A 17,806-nucleotide genomic window follows, 5' to 3' on the forward strand; every position below is an offset into this window, starting at 1 on the left:
TTTCAACCTTGTCCAACTGAAAACCACTACATTGTCAAATCCAATAAAGTTTCGCATTCAAATCCTTTCTTCAGATCAGATGGATTCAACATTTGACTCCAGACACTTTCCCGCTAGTTTGTTAACTAACCTCATCAACTATTCCATCATGGTTGTTTATTGCTGCAGCGTAAGAAATGTCCAGCAATTCTCTGTCACTCAACAGAATGTCTTTCACTTTGCAGTCAGTCAAGAGTCGCTGGATAGCCTCTATGTCTCCTCGCGCCGCGTAGCCAGCCATTAGAGTTGCGTAAGTCTCATTACTTGGCTCTAGGTTGGCTTGTTTCATCACGTTCAAAATACCTTCAGCGCTCTCCATGTCACTAAAACAGTAGGATTGCCATAAAAAATATGGCTTTGCAAAACGTAAACTGTAATAATTTTTTGCAGGATGGTAGGAGTATGTACTGTAGTTCAAAGGTTTATGCAGACATTTTCCATCACAGTGGTGAAAAACAATACACGTTTCGGGATCTGGAATCTGATCCAGTCCTCAGGTGAAAAAACTTAACCCAAAAGCCCAATAATTTAAGTTGGAAAATACTACAGTACAGTTAGTAGTGGTCAAGTATATGCACTGTATAGCATGACTTGACTGCTATTCTCTGTAGTGTATTATGCCAATGCTCCACTAGAAAAATAGCTTATTCCCTATATGGGAAATTCGCTAACAGGCCATGTTGCAGGATCGATGACCTCTCGATGACGTTACACTTGTGGATAGATTCACTGCCATATCTCATATGTTTTAGGTAAATAAGCTGGCTGTTTTTCAAATTTTAACAGTTAGATTTTAGTATAACTATCCATCCACCACTGTAACGTAGTCTTGCGCTGCAGCATGGCCAGTTTTTTCAAGTGGGGATGCACAAAATACTCACACACATGTTATAGTTCGGCCGCTTAGAAAACTACCTACGCGCTAATGCTAAACCAATGCTGAAGGAGGTCGCTTTCTAAGCTGCCGAACTATAGTTACTTATGTTGTTCTTTTGTTGTACACAGAAGAACAACACCCATAGTGTTGCATGGAAAGTGTTGAGACAATGTGCACTAGACAGTGCAGACAACCTATTCTTGTAAAACCTATTCTGATTAAGAATAGGTGCACAAGACCTATTCTTCAACTCATAAACCATAATGAACAAGTTGGTTTCAGGCCTAGGCGTAACTGTTGTGACCAGGAACTTACATTAAAATAATTTAGAAAGTTATGGAAAAAATGTTAGATCACAACTTATTTTTTCAGATGGCTGTGGAATTAAACAGGCGAGGTTAAATGCTACTTACTCAGCTTTAGAATGGCCTAGAATCAGGGCATTGAAAACTCCTTCGCTGACTGGTAGCTGTTTATCTTTCATAAATTCCAAAATCTTCGTTGCTCCTGCAATATCCCCTTGCTGGCAAAACCCTTGAATAGAAATGATACTTATTAGTTAATAGCCCATTCCTAATGTGACATAAACTTATCAATCAGCGTAAAACTGTAAAAAAATCACTTTGGCCCTAAGCTGTAGTAATTGTTTGATTAAATAATTTTGTGCATTTTAGGTGATCGAGATGGGTTTATAATAATTTGAAAATTTAAAGCTACTACCAAATTTTTACTACAGTAGGCCGAATATAGTTAGGCATTTCGTTTCCATTGTTTACAATGGAAACAATGGAATCAAAATGCCTAACTATAGTCGGCCTACTATAGTTTAACTATAGTTTAAGGCATGCATTTATGTTGAGTTAGCCTACAATAAAAAAAACATATTACTTAAGTGAAACTAAGCTAAGTTAAATATATATATTTAATTTTGTAAGCCAATCGGTCCCCATGTAATATCAAGAGCTAGAAAAAAGATAGCATGGCTGTTGAGGATTTATTTAAAGCTTAACGTCCAAGAACGGTGGAAAAAAAAAGAGTGTCAAAAAAAACCCCTGCTCTGCTCCACAGGCCGTCAAAGATCCAGTTCATTTTCATGGAAGACAAGTACAGCTACAGTGTTTCTACAAGCTGTTTTAAACTAGCTGATGTAAACATTATGAATTTGTATGCTTACTGATTTTAATTAGGGGTGTGCGAGTATTCGAACATCGAGCTTTTTCGAGCCGAATAGGACGCTATTCGGCTCGGCTCGTGATTTTCAAAAAGTTCGAAATGTTCGAGCCGAATACTTATTGAACTACTGTAGCAAATAAAAATTAAATTAATAAATAAGGAACTAACTTTCATTTAAATTTACTCTCCTCCGTTTCATAATTGTGTCTTGATAAGCACGAACCTCAGCTCAGTCAAGACGCAATGATTATCGATCCTAATTTTGAGGAAACTACCACCTATTGCGTTGTCTTTCTAACACAACTATTCGTATCGTAATATGCAACGCAGTGCGAGTGCGTGATTGGCTAAGTCGCTATGACGACACACGGTTGCCGTGGCAACCTACAGTGCGCACTGAGCACTGCGCCTTGTGTGGGAGGGGAGATTATACCAACAAACTATTTCAGGAATTCTATTTTGGGACGGATGAAAGATAAGGAAGAAACAAAAAGTGGTCACGTGTGCAAATGTAGTGGGCGAGACAATAAGGCTGTAATCGTCGTGTCGTTGTTCCTTGTTTGTTTACTTTTTCAGATTCCTTATCAAACTCCTTATCATCAAACTTCCTTATCTGCTATCTCTCTTTTTCTCTCTCTCTCTAACAATGTACTGATTAAACAGATTGTGTTTGACGACTTTTCTACTTATAAGTTTCCCTGCGGTTATTTTAGTTCAATCAATCCCATAACCTTTCTAATGTTTATCAAAATAATTAATTAATATGTTTTGTATTTTATTTCCTTTAAACCAACCCCTATTTACCATCTGTATTTTATAGAATAAAATGTTTGTTTAGGCCTATAAAGTTTGACTGGCCACACAATTTTGTACCTATTTTATTTTTTATAAAGTAACAGTTACTTTGAGGATTATATATATATATATATCAATAAGTGGCGCGTGCTGTAATGAATGCTTTTTATTATCAAAATAAGTAATGAGTTATTAATTTTTGATAGTACATGGGTCATTGAATACCATAATGTGATGTAGTTTCCTATTTGTATCTTGCAAATAAATAATAATTGATAGTTAATTCTGGAAATGAAAAATAGTGATCGCATTCATAAACCTGTTGTCAAAACAGCAACGAGGGTGTAAGGGTTTATTGTTTCAGACGCAAGGGTGTTTCAAGGACAAAGTGTTGGGCCACCCGGATTGGGGGGGAGGGGGGCGGTGAGACTGTGTGAAGGGGAGGAAACTGGTTTTGGCTATTTATTGATTAGTTCGCCGACCCTTCTAGATAACAAAATTGAGTGACAGTGTTAAATCATCGTGTTCTGCATTTCATTTCTTGTTTACTTTGTGTGTTATTCTATTAATTCTAGTGCTTTGGTTATTAATTCTAGTGCTTTGGTCTATTTCCTCTATATGTCAATTATATATTTTTTAATATATAAGTAAAACTTGTCTCTCCACCTTTTTGGATCCAAACCAACCATGTTCTTTTTTGATTAATAGGATTCATAAAACAAAAATATTTTGTGCATGGAAAACAACAAGAATAATCACGTGTTTTTAAATTTATTTTGTATTTATTTATACAAAATAGAATTAAATATTCATAGTAGCCTAGTTACAATATACATATGTAATCGACTTGCTAGTTGTTTTGTCGTCATTCAAGGTCGCGTTGCTGTTCTGTTTTGAAAGACAATCTGATTGTCTTTGTCTCAGTCTGCACTGCATATCTCTTCAGGCCTTTAATCGATATCCTTTTATTTCTTGCATCTTCATTTAGTTCAGTTCAGTTCTTATCGTGATTATCTACTATTTTATGTCTTGACAATTCTCAATGTTTTTAAACATATTAAAATAACATTGTGTTTGTTTAAAAATTGACTGAACATTATTATTATTATGCACTTTTTTAAGAAAAAAAGTTTAATAATTAAGATAAGGTTACGCTAGGAAAAGCTCGGCTCGAAAAAGCTCGAGCTCGAACATTTTTTAAAAAGCTCGGCTCGGCTCGGCTCGAGGTTCAAAATCACTATTCGCACACCCCTAATTTTAATGTTATTTTTTTTATTTAGAAGTAAACATAAGTAAGCTTCACTAACAAGGACAATTAGTATCATAAGGACCGAGTGTTTAATAGGCCTATTATATCAACATTTCACTGTACTTCTTACTCTCACATGCTGTTAGCTGATGACTATTTATAAAGGCACAAATGTCTCGCAATATTGAATAGAATTCATTATGCTAATAACAAATGTTTTCAACACATTAAAATTAGTCAAAGAATGCTCTTAACCCTTCCAGGACTATAGGCGGATATATCCGCTAGCATTTTGTGCATAGCAGACGGTAGGCGGATATATCCGCTGATTTGATTGTCTATAACATCATTAATCTTCGTAAAATTGTTCTTTTGTTCAATTAATTTAGATCTTTAACCAATGTACTAGTAGGCCTACTTATGAAAAAAGGGATTTTTTTACATTTTGTACTAAAGTGAAGCATAGGTCAACTACTTACAAAATTATATTTAAATTACAGATGTAAACAAAAAGTTGTTAAAGTAATTTTGATGTCTGAAGGGCCTAAGTTATTTACTGTCTTGTTTACTGTGTGTAAGTCAACCCTTGTCAAAAGACTGACACCAGGCAGAGTCCTCTTCTCTGCTCAGTAATGGAAACATCATACAGTAGACTCCCTCTTATCCGGACTCCTCGGGACCGAGGCCAGTCCGGATAACGGTTTTTTCCGGTTAAACTGATGTCCCCAAAATCTCATTAAAGTGGACTCTATACAGTATTTGACTTAAAATTAGGAGAGCATTGTATTTAGACACGTAATCACTGGTCTCAAATCTTTCCCAAGAAAACAGTTGTTTCAGTACCGCCCACTTCCTGCGGTCAGGCCAAGTACCAGCTTCAGTACAAGTGGCCATAGCAGTAAGCAGTAAGTAAGACTGTAAGTTATACATGTTATAGGCCGGGAAGGGTTAATACTTATTAAAAGTTTAAATAAAGGTATTCCTTTTATTTTAGGAAATGAATATTAAGTTACCTATATTTGATGTATATTGTAAACAAACCTGCGATAAGCCGTTGATAGGTAACTCTGTTTGGTTCAATTCCATTCTCATCCAGCCTTGCCAAAAATTCAGTCGGAGAAAACTTGTGCTCGTTCTCCAGATAGACTTTGAGTAAGGCATTGTAATGGCTGATATCTAGAGGAACTCCTGTTGAGGTAAACCCAGAATTATTATTGTTACCTAGTTTATAGTCTATTTATCGTCTTGCATGTTATTTATTATTGTTACTTAGTTAATCCAACTATCACTCTTCATTGTTATTATAACTGCACGTTAACTTTTTCCATTGAAAACTCATCTTTGCATACGTATCACTGAATATTAACACAATATTTAACAGCGTGTAAAAAATGTATCTTGTCGCATGTATTACAATATAAAATTTATTGTAAAAATTGTGTTTGCTGCCAAAATAAATAAATAAATAAAGAATGAGGGAATAGATTTATTCAAACTATGGTACCTAATGAAAACAAGGTAAAAAACTGCACACACCTACCTTCGCCTATAACTCAGATTAGTACCGTAGAAAGACTCCTATTGAAAGAGGTTTGAAAACAAAAATTACCTAACATTAGATCTCAAATTTACATGAGAGTTTTCTTGGTAGTTGAAACCATTTTGAATCAAGTACCTAATCAAATTACACTGCATACCTATTTTTTCAAATGTCTTCCATATTTCTTCGACAAGTTTTGTTCTCTGTTCTGGTGTTTCTTCAGGGACCAGGTTCCCGCAGCATCTTATGACCATCAGGGATTGTGACGCTGTTGCTTGCCCTGTGAAAAAAATTATAAGTAAGTAATGTAAGCTAAGTCTAGCATTTGAATGTGCTAAACTATGAAAACAACCCCTTATTCATCTGAACTGTCAATTCCCATGAAACTTTATTGACTGTATAATAACTATAAATTAAATAAATAATTTAAGGATGTAAAAACAAACAAAAAACTTTTCAAAACTTAGAGGCTTAACCTAATAGCCAACAATATATTTTTTATACAACTTGAACTATTTTATTGTGAACTTTACTATAAATACCAATAAAATGTAATTTTGTAGCCTAATTCCAATAAAAATTAAATAAAAAGGTTTCCAGTCTACCAGTCCTGGTAGTGTACTGCAGGCATTCAGATTATAAGTTCAATTGAGAAATATATATCAAAAATTCATACCAAACTATTCAACTAAAAATAACTAGGCCTATTCACATTAAAAATAGCAGATCAGTGTGGCCCATCTAGACCTAATAAATCTTAGAGTAGAAGCATAGGCTTACTTGAATTTTTGATTGTGTTTAAAGCCTCTCCAATTTCAGAGAGAGTCACTCTTCCAGTTCTTCTAGCGTCTTCATCAAGCTGTCTGACGGTCTCATCCACATGAGATCGTGTTTGTAAAGACAAGTGGCTCAATGAAAGGTTTCTGGAACAAAAGTTCAAAGGTTGTATAAATTGAAAATATACTTCCCCTAGAGAACTACTAAGCTACTTACCTACCTATCTAAGATTGCACATACATGTTTCAACCCAGAAGGAACTAAGTCCGGCCTTATTTCACCTCTACCCAAAGTCCTATTAGGTTCACAATTTACACGTGTTTCTGACACCTCTGCGATATTACCGTATTTGCTTTGTGTTTTGAAAACAAATTGTTAAAGGAACTCAAATGCAGTAACTGAGAAACACATACGCCTAAGAATTAAAATCAACTTATAAATAAATTAATATAAATTAATAAATAGAAATTTCTTTACTACTGGTAAGCATTTCTGTGGTATACCAGCTTTTCAGAACCACTTTCGTCACTAACTTATAGGCTACTAGATATCTTATTCTACTATTTGGCCGTTAGCCCATATAGTACAGGTAAAATAATACTTAAACACTCCATATAAACAACAAAATTTGTACATTCATGAAATTTCACAGGTAAGTTTATAATAATATGAGAAATGAAGATACGATGAGTCCCCAAAATTTTGGGCGTCCTAAGGCCCTTTTTGGGGCCTTTTTGTTCAGAAGGGCCATTGTTCCTGAATAATTTTGTTTTTACGCTTAAGGTCGAGTGAGGGGTGGTTTTCGATGGTTTTAGTTATTTTGAATCGATTGGGACTAGTTTTAAGTGTATTAAACCACTCCATACAGGGTGTTCCGAAATATAAATAGCCTACTTTTTACAATATTTAAAGATTTATTCATAAAGTAATAAAATTAGTTACCGCCATGCTCTATTTAAAAGGGGATTATTGAAAATAACTTTAATTCTTTACTATATAAGAGGGAAGGATCACAAGGAGTAAGAGAAAATATTAAATACCCCCGTCACAGCAAACCTGCAGACTAAGCGAATTTTCAATTCAATTAAATCTAAAATAGCATAGAGTTTAATGAATACTTAGGTTTGCTGCTATAAGGAGGCTAATAAAGTGTGTTTTTATAGTAAAATATTAATATCCTAGTATAAAACAAATACATTTGACAATTTTTATTAAGAGATGTCTATAAACAAACAAACAAAATCATTTTACACTATTCTCCTTAAGAATAACATGGAATTTTTTAATTCAAAATTTTTTAATTTAATTCGTAACTAATACACTTACAAAACACGTTAATATACTAAATTATTTGTTTTCTTTAAGCTATTTAAAATGCTCTAGAGAAAAATTGGGAAACTTTGTGTTTTGAGGGTCAAAGATTACCATTTTTTACCACATAAAACCCTGTTCCATGGACCAATTATGCCGGTTTTGTTAAAATTGAACCAAAATTACTCGATTTATCATGTTTACGGACACGTATATAACATGGATATATTATATTATATATATGTATATAAACACATATATAATATTTTGAGTGGATGGTGCTTTAGGCTTCTGGGGGCATCGAAATGAAAACGTAAATCGGTTTTGGGTCTATGTTTTACCATAAGACCTTCGGTAATAGCTTATTTCCTATATGGGAAGTTAAAGGGGGATAAGTTATCCCCCTTAAGGTGGGGGGGGGGGGGTAGGTTACTGTATATGGTGGGTAAAAGGGTATAGATTAAGTTTTACACTATAACATAATAACATAGGTTACTACGCAAAAATTTCAACTTTTAAGGGGGAGTGAATAATCTTTCAGTGTGTTTTTTATGCAAATCTATTAAGACCAATTTCAAATTGATATGTATTTCTTTAAGTAGTTATTTAGGTTATTTTTTTTTACATTAATTAAAAATTAAAACAATTGTATTTGTATTAAACCTTACATTACATATTAAAATGACTTAAACTAAAAATTTACTTAAACTAAAGCTATTTTTTTACAATTTTCGTAGTATATCTCTTTACAATTCCATCATCACAATAATTATTCTCAGACGACTCATTAATTTTTTTTTCTTAGCAACTTGTCCATCTTTACTGATTTTGTCCAAGTTGGTGTTCAAGCGGGATTCCCCTATACAAACCTTGCATATTGCAGAACAGGCAACACCAATATTAAAAAGCACGAACAATGTGGTGCAAAAACACCTTTCATACATACTGACGTGTGCAGCTTGTATCTTAAGTTCATCAAAATTATTTTCAATCAATACAAGTACGGTTGTCTTTGATGATTTGACGACCAGGACAGCACTAAGACATCAGAGCAGCATTGTCGGTACAAGCATTTTTGTCCTGAACAATGGGAACGAGATTTATGGGGTAAAAATTGAGTTTTCTCATTTACTTTACCCTAAAAACACAAAGTTTCCCAATTTTTCTCTAGAACATTTTAAATAGCTTAAAAACAAATAATTTAGTATATTAACATGTTTTTTAATGGTTATTAGTTACGGATAAAAATACTAAACTTGTAAATACTAAACTTTAAAATTCCCATGTTATTCTTATGTAGAATAGTGTAAAATGATTTTGTTTGTTTGTTAATAGATATATCTTGATCAAACTTGTCAAATTTATTTGTTTTATACTAGGCTATTAATATTTTACAATAAACACACTTCATTAGCCTCCTTGTAGCAGCAAACCTAGGTAATCGTTAAACGCAATGCTATTTTAGATTTAATTGAAAATCAAGTAAGTAAAACGGAAATTCACTAGGTCTGCAGGTTTGCTGTGATGGGGGTATTTCATTTTTTCTCTTACTCCTTGTGATCCTTTTTCCTTATATAGTAAAGAATTAAAGTTATTTTCAATAATCCCCTTTTATATAGAGCATGGAGGTAACTAATTTTATTACTTTATGAATAAATGTTTACATATCGTAAAAAGTAATAATATTTCGAAACACTCTGTATAGAGTGGTTTAATACACTTAAAACTAGTCCCAATCGATTTAAAATAACTAAAACCATCGAAAACCACACCTCAAAAAATTCCATGTTGATGGCCCCTGGATTACTTTATATGACTATAAGGGTGAGGTTAATAATGTCCAAATTTCACAAACTCCAACGTCTAAAATATTAAATAAACAGTGCTTTTCATAACCTCCAAATTTCATTAACTCCAAAACTATAACTTTCAAATAAGCACCGTTTCACAATGTCCAAATTTCACAAACTCCAACGTTAATATATTAAATAAACAGTGCGTTTCATAACCTCCAAATTTCATAAACTCCAAAACTATAACTTTCAAATAATCACCGATTCACAATGTCCAAATTTCACAAACTCCAACGTTTAAATATCAAATAAACAGAGCTCAAATAAATAAAGTTTCATAAGCTCCAACGGTACAGTCTCTGCCAGAAGTCGCTGCAAAGGTTGCCATGGTTCGGTATGTAGGCGCTACACGTTCTACTGTTGTAGCGGCGCAGCACGAAGCATCATTGTTGCTCCGTAATTGCTTTCTTAAGAGTATTTAAGTATACATTCTTAAAAGTTCCCATAGTCCGATCATGCTTGCTCGCGAACTCGTTCGAATAGACGTAGGTTTACACGTTTGTACCAAATCTCATCAAAATCGGATGATTTTTGCTCGAGTTATCGTGCTAACGGACACACATATAAATAAATATATATATATATACTAGCTGTACCTGCGGGCTTTGCCCCGTTTAACTTCATAAACATAAGTGAGCTCGTTCGCATGGCTAAATCACGTCCTGGTTGAAGTTCGTTCGCTACGCTCACTCACTTTTAGGTTGGAGCTCGTTCGCTGCGCTCACTTGCCTTCAGGTTAGCTCGTTCACTACGCTAACTCGCCTCTAAGTTGAAGTTCGTTCGCTACGCTCACTCACCTTTTGGTTGCAAATTAGCTGTTGTCATAAATGTAAAAGAAATAATAGTGCTGCACCCTGTTGGTAATCCTTGTAACTTTAATGCTATTGAACATCATAGAACAGAACCAACATGTTTAATTGAAACAGCTGTTAAGATTCATTAATCTATATATATAATTCCGTAAGTCAAATTTTTGTAAAGAAATTGTGAGTGACTGGATGGCCGTAGAAGGATGGGAGGGGTCTTATTTTAAAGGTCTTGACGTGAATTTTGAGGGAAAACTATTCATTTTTCTTATTTTTTTACCATAAATTCGCAACAGAATAAAACTTTTCCCATTAAAACAACATGGGGTTTAATTTGTTTACATCTTTTGAAATTAAAACAGCTGTGCCACAGATTTGAAAACAGTGATCAATACACGCATTTGGTTTACTTTTAGCCAGTCAACTATGAAATGTATACTATAATAAAACTGAAATATTGAAGATTAGTCGGAAAATTCTTTGTTTATATTTAAATCATATACCGGTACTCAAGTTTCATTTTTTCATGCTTTTACGTTATTGTCGTGTTAAAGGAATAAACGACATAGAATAAATATTCTGTATAAATAATCAAATAGTCGAAATTAAATCTAACTTCTGTTTTGTTTTTATTTTTAAATCATATGTTCAAGTTTATTTTAAATGATGTTGTTTTCTTTATATTTCTACACATTTTAAGGTTAAGGTTGTGTAAATATATACAACTAAAATAACCTATAAATGTTATTGGTTCTAAAATGGTGTATTTGCATTCCTTCGTAAGTAAATTTTTTTAGTGCAGTGAATATACAACGTAGAGTAATCATATTCGATCATACTTTTATAAAATCACCAGGGATTAAAGATGTTTTGGTATGTAGGCTGCTGGATATATATTCTTTTCATTATAAGTACTGTAATTAATATGAACGCCAGGGGAATACCACAAAGGCGGGGAACTGTTCATAGGAATGACAGTGCGCGTAGGAGAGCAAGAGTAGATAATGACGAACTTAATCAAGATATGTTACAACCCCTTTTTATAAGACCCATGGTAGACGAGAGAAATGTAAAGATCCATGATGCAGGATTACTGGACCAAGAGTGCATTCAATGTAGTGCTCTTCATTTTAGAGAAGAACTAACGAATAATCATTTTATGACATGTTGCCATAACGGACTTATTAACCTTCCTCAGTCAAAAACTAATGTAGAACTTAAAAGTTTGTTTGAAGAGAGCCCACAACTGTATAAATTCATTCGACAATGCAACAGTGCGATGGCTTTTGCTTATTTTTCAGCCAGTAAGAAAGATATTCCAGGAAAAGGACCATACCGTTTCAAAATTCAAGGACAGATTTATCGTTCAATCTCAGATTTGCTGCCTCAACATGATGAAGACCCCGTGTATGGCCAATTGTACATTATTGACACATCAACAGCAACAGAAATTCGTCAAAGGCGTCGAGAAAATAGTGACTTAAAACCTGAAATATTGTCAAAACTAGCTGAAATTCTATTAGAAAATCCATTTGCACAAATTTACAAAAGAGCTTCGGAAGAAATGGTTGTATAAGGTGACAGTGAATTAGAACTTAGGTGTGTAGACAGGATAAATATGGATCGTCGTAGGTATAATAAGCCTACTGCAGATGAAATTGCAGGCGTCTTCAATTCATCTGAAGGCGAACCTCCAATGAATTTTTAAAATTCCAAACAGGGAAGCTTTTATTTATCCTCATTAACCACAAGACCAAAGCTACCTTAGTAAACCAGTATTTATTCACAAACAATGATATGTTTGCTGCCTTTTCATGTTAAACCACTGGAGTGATTCAAATTATTTATTGAAAATGACATCAACAAAAGCAAACAAAGAAGAACAACAAACTGGTTTTTACACAAAAGATATGGTGTAGGGATGCCTATTCTGACACATAGATAATGTTATTCTGAGTTTGTTTAAATACCGGTATTGCAAAAAGTGGTTTTACATTTGAGCTTTTTAGGGACTTATGTCCCTACAAGCCACTAGTTCCATTTAAATATGAGAACTCATAAGGTTAAACATGGGAAACTCCAGAGCCACTGGGGCGGAGCCCGAGAGTCCGATCAGAATAAAAACTACTTAGTTTTCCTATTTAATGCCTAAAGAATCGGTGTACCAAATTTCAGCCTCCTAGGTAAATGGGACTTGGGAGAATTGGTGATGAGTGAGGGAGTCAGTGAGGGCTTTGCCTTTTATATATATAGAAGACTAGCTGTAACCCGCGGGCTTTGCCCCGTTTAACTTCTTAATTTTCAAGATGATCTTGTTCGCATGGCTCAATCACGTCCTGGTTGAAGTTTGTTCGCTACGCTCACTCACCTTTAGGTTGGAGCTCGTTCGCTACGCTCACTCATCTTTAGGTTGGAGCTCGTTCGCTGCGCTCACTTGCCTTCAGGTTAGCTCGTTCGCTACGCTCGCTCGCCTCCAGGTTGAAGTTTGTTCGCTACGCTCACTCACCTTTTGGTTACAAATTAGCTGTTGTCCTACATGTAAAAGAAATAATAGTGCTGCACCCTGTTGGTAATCCTTATAACTTTAACGCTATTGAACATCATAGAACAGAACCAACTTGTTTAATTAAAACAGCTGTTAAGATTCATAAAATTCCATTTAAATATAAGTACTCATAAGATTAACATGGGAAACTCCAAAGCCACTGGGGCGGAGCCCGAGAGTCCGATCAGAATAAAAACAACTTAGTTTTCCTATTTAATGCCTAAAGAATCAGTGTACCAAATTTCAGCCTCCTAGGTAAATGGGAAGTGGGAGAATTAGTGATGAGTGAGTGAGTGAGTGAGTCAGTGAGGGCTTTGCCTTTTATATATATAGATAGATATATATATATGAATTTGAACTGATGGTGTTTTTGGTCTCTAGGGACCTCAAAACAAAAAAGTAAATCGGTCCTGGGACCAGGTCTTACCATGAGTACTACGGTAATAGCTTATTCCCTATGGGGGAAATTCGCTAAAATGTAAATTTGTTTTGCACATTGTGTGCTAACACATATTTGAGTCACACAGCTGAGTGTTCTTCAATCATTAAAATGTACGTATAATCAGTAGTTGAGCGCTAACGAACGGTGCCTGCTATCTGACTGTGGCAACCACTACCTAGAGAGACTTCTGGCCTAGACTGTACCGTTGGAGGTTATGAAATTTGGATATTATGAACCGCTCTGTTTATTTGGTATCTAAACGTTGGAGTTTGTGAAACTTGGACATTGTGAAACAGTGATTATTTGAATGTTATAGATTTGGAGCTTATGAAATTTGGAGGTTATGAACCGCTCTGTTTATTTAATATTTAAACGTTGGAGTTTGTGAAACTTGGACATTGTGAAACAGTGATTATTTGAATGTTATAGTTTTGGAGCTTATGAAATTTGGACATTATGAAACGCGCTGTTCATTTAATATTTTAAGCGTTGGAGTTTGTGAAATTTGGAATTTATGAAACGCTCCCGACTATAATAATGGAACTATACCTCGTCAAGTAATCCAAATGTTGTTTGAGGTTAACAACCTACATGTTTCGCCGTAAATACGGCATCGTCATGGTTACAAAAACGAAGACATCGATGTCACACGCACACAATAAATTAATAAATAAATTTATTGTGTGCGTGTGACATCGCCTAGGGTACAAGTGGACAAAGAAAAAATTACATGGGGCACATGTGGACACAAGGAAAATGTACTCAAAACACCCAAATTTTTTCTAATTATGTTTATTTGCACATCTATTAGTCTTAAAAACAAATTTTACGATGTTTTTAACAAGTCCATCCCCAGTTTTAAAGCCTTTTCAATAGTAAAATTTCACTAAAAACATGATATTAGCTTACAATCTTATCAACCGCTTCTCATATAACTTTCTTTTAATAGTCACAATGATAACAATTATTGTTAAACTCTTTCAGCCCCTCTTATAGACTATCTTTAGTGAAACATTTTCAAGGAATTGGCCTATCCCATTTGAAAGTTATCAAAATTAAACTTAAAGATGAAAATGCTGACTGCTCTTTCAGTCCCTCCTACAACTTTAGGCTGACCAAGTTTAATAACTACGTCAGTGACGTACAAAACACTCTCATCCGATACATCAGGAATTACAAATTTAGGAGGTCCAAGCAAATAAGAAATTGACTGTGAATTCGTCAAACCATGTATTTCACTTATTTGGGCAACAAAATGCCAAACAGTTTTTTTTTCAAACCAACTTCGCCAAAACAAAATCTCATTAACTTTGATGTTGCTCCATCTCTCTTCACATTCCTCTTCCCTTTCGCTTTCCTCACTCAAAATAAGTGGGCTTATTCCCCCATCTTTATCAAAATCAATCGATTCTTGCGATTCGTCGGTGTCAGATGTTGCAAGAGACAATTTCTGGTTGATGCTACCTGGTGCTGGCGGTAGATCTAAAATTGGGGCATCCACATCTTTTTCCAGGCCCAATTTCTTGAAACGTTTGTGAAGCATTGACTTTGACAACCCATGGTCAGCAGCTACCTTTCTAATGGAACAGTATCCATTAAGAATGTCCTGAAGTGCTCGTTGGATGGCTTTTTCAGAAATTGTAGCTCGTCCAGTTTTGGGTGTGTAGGTTCTCACCATTGTGACTATAATATAAAATATTGCATAAGTACCGGTAAGGGATAATGTGTTTGGATAAAGATTGAAACTTAAATGTGGCCCATTTTCAAAAATAGGTAAGCCTACAAAAAATACAAATAATGTTCCATTAAAAACATAGGTTTTAATATTTTAGGCCAAGGCCTGCTTTAATAAGGCCTACTACTTTAAATTTAGTTTGCATAAGTTACTTATTTTAAGTAAAAGACAACCTAGTACATATTTCAGGCTATGTTTAAGGCAAAATAATCAGTGAAACATGCTTAAAGGTTAGGCCAGGGCACATGTGGACGTCCATAAGTTCCCCATTTTTGCTGTCCACAAGTACCCCAGGTGACATTTTTTTTATATTTCCCTCCAAATTTCAGTTTTAGGTTATGTCAAAGCATGCAATATAGACATCAAAATGTAGCCAATTTACTGCAGAGTCAGGTAAAAATACCTTTGTAAGATAATAACAAAACCTCAAAACGAGTTGTCCTTTTGAAATCAGCATTGAAATTTTACTTTTTACTGTTAGAAATAAAACAAAAAAACTTACCTGACACAAAGTTGGTGCAGGAGCTCCAAACTTCCTGAGAGGAAGAACTACACCACTGCCTACCTGTGGCAAAATTGCCAACTAAATCCAACATTCAATTAGCCGGAAATTCAAACTGTCCACTTCTGCCCCTGTCCACATCTACCCCCCTCTCCCCCTATAGGATTCGAGCAGCTAAGAACTACCTAATTATGTAATAAAGTTGATAACAACTAACCAAACACTACCATCCTGTTTTCAATTTTACCTTCGGGTAAAAGTTCAAGTACCGGTAAGTTAAGTAACTTACCTTATGTTCTAGGCCTATATAGGTAATTTATAGATTTAAAAGAAAATTTTATTAAATTTACCAACATATAGGCTACACTCATCATTTGTGTTTACCATCAACCAAAATTGAAAAAAAGAGATTTTAGTTAAAAAAATGCAGAGGATACGGGTCCGGTAACCGAACATGGATTAGGCATCCGGCAGTGAGGTCACCGGGTTGTGGGGGCCCGGAACACCATTACCACAACGATAGATGTATAGCCATCGTTGCTCGTGGTGTATTGGATATAGAGCAATCGGCTGATGTACAAGAGGTAACTTAAGTTATCTAACTTAGATTAAAACCCATCGGTGACATTAACTTTTTGTCAAAGATTTTGCTTAGAATGCCAATTCTTCTTAACTGTACATCTTTTATTGAAATTTGGGGCATTTAGGCCTATAATTTTACTCTATGAACAGAATTTAATACTTCATTCGATTTTTTTTTTATTATCGGTAAGTTTGGATAGTTGGTTAGTTTATAACAGTAACTGCCGGATGCCTAATCGACGTAGGCTACGGTTACCAGACGCGTCCTCTAACTTAGCTTACATAAAAAAACTACCGTCATCTTTATTAGTTTGATTTGATGTTGAATAGGCCTGGTCCATGGTTTCATTTTATTTGCTTAACACAACATTGCTGACGTTGGGTTGCAATGAAAATAACACTTAGGCCTAAATAAACTTAAGCTAGGCCTAGACAAAGTTACTAAATATTTGGGTGAAAGTCTGTTTTTTTTTGTCACTATTGCTCCAGCCTTGAAAAATAACCGCTCAGAAGGCATGAGCTGGACCGTTTGAGTCAGATATTTCCTTCCAATACTTACGATACTATACTGGCCTCTTGGTATCGATACCAAGTATATATCGGAACAACCGATATCGATGCGATACCAGCAGTATCGCAATAAAAGTATCGATACCTACTGGTATCGATAGTATCGCAAATCCCTAGTAAGGGGTGGTAAGTTCACTGTTAAGTTAGGCCTACATAAGACAGAGTCGTTCTTTTCTCTAAAGAATGTCTTATCATCTCCCTTCAGACTAGCCTAGAGCTAAGTCAATATAAGTATAACCCATGAGCAGGGCGAGAACAATATATTCGTTTTAGAGTGCAAAGAATAACTTACTTTGAAAATAGGGCTGCCAAATTGTGGTTCTTTTGCAGAAGGCCCCCATCAATTTCTTGCCGGTTAGATGTAACAATACTTCTTGCAAGTCCAAAAAAATACCGAACAAACTTTGTGGACCGTAAAATATAGGACATTTTCAATGATTTGGCTCTATAACATTCAACAGATATTAAATATTTGCAAACAATTGGAGTTGGTTGATTCTCGGAGCACTTCCCTGCCGGATTCTTGTTCTTGAAGGATAAGGTTAACTTTTATTTTCTAGGGATCGAATCTGGAATGTTCGGAAACGAAATGTTCCAGATTTTAAGACCCACAGGTTATAAGGAAATGCAGACGACAGCGGAGCGAGGCTGGAGCAATGAGTCTATATGTAAGTGGAGCATCGATTAAATAATTACGGAACAAATAGATTCAAACTAAAAGATAGATACTGTATTGGCTATTGGGTGACAATTCTTGATTTTAAGAAATCCGCAACAATATTTATCAAATGCGGAAGAGCATTCATGAAAATGCTGGAATTAAAAAAAGGGGCGAAGTATTAAAGATTGACAATTTGCGGGATGAATAATTCCTGACAGGTTAACTTAATGTTGGCACGATATAGAAATACGGTATATAGAAAGCTCTATTGGTCACCAATATAAAGTTATCAGCTGCAATTCCTGCTGTTGGTAATATTAAGAAACAGCTTTTAATATTAACAATCAAA

At 34.8% G+C, this 17,806-nt stretch overlaps 1 protein-coding gene across 3 annotated transcripts in view; it reads right to left on the reverse strand.

Moving 5' to 3' along the window:
- LOC128985876 (leucine-rich PPR motif-containing protein, mitochondrial) overlaps window positions 1-17,331 on the reverse strand; it is a 63,517-nt gene extending 46,186 nt beyond the window's left edge. For all 3 annotated transcript variants that reach the window (XM_054405830.1, XM_054405829.1, XM_054405831.1), the window contains exons 1-6: window positions 17,089-17,331; window positions 6,454-6,596; window positions 5,831-5,953; window positions 5,175-5,321; window positions 1,330-1,450; window positions 131-362 (exon numbers count right to left, since the gene is read on the reverse strand). In XM_054405830.1, the coding sequence (XP_054261805.1) occupies window positions 131-362; window positions 1,330-1,450; window positions 5,175-5,321; window positions 5,831-5,953; window positions 6,454-6,596; window positions 17,089-17,225 (903 nt within the window). In that variant the 5' untranslated portion in view covers window positions 17,226-17,331. The remainder of the gene's footprint in view (window positions 1-130; window positions 363-1,329; window positions 1,451-5,174; window positions 5,322-5,830; window positions 5,954-6,453; window positions 6,597-17,088) is intronic.
- Between the last annotated feature and the right edge of the window lie 475 nt (window positions 17,332-17,806).

Source organism: Macrosteles quadrilineatus, unplaced genomic scaffold, assembly GCF_028750875.1.
Source record: "Macrosteles quadrilineatus isolate MER2022 unplaced genomic scaffold, UCM_ALF_1.0 Scaffold_2__2_contigs__length_208266976, whole genome shotgun sequence".
Taxonomy (NCBI): Eukaryota; Metazoa; Arthropoda; class Insecta; order Hemiptera; family Cicadellidae; genus Macrosteles; species Macrosteles quadrilineatus.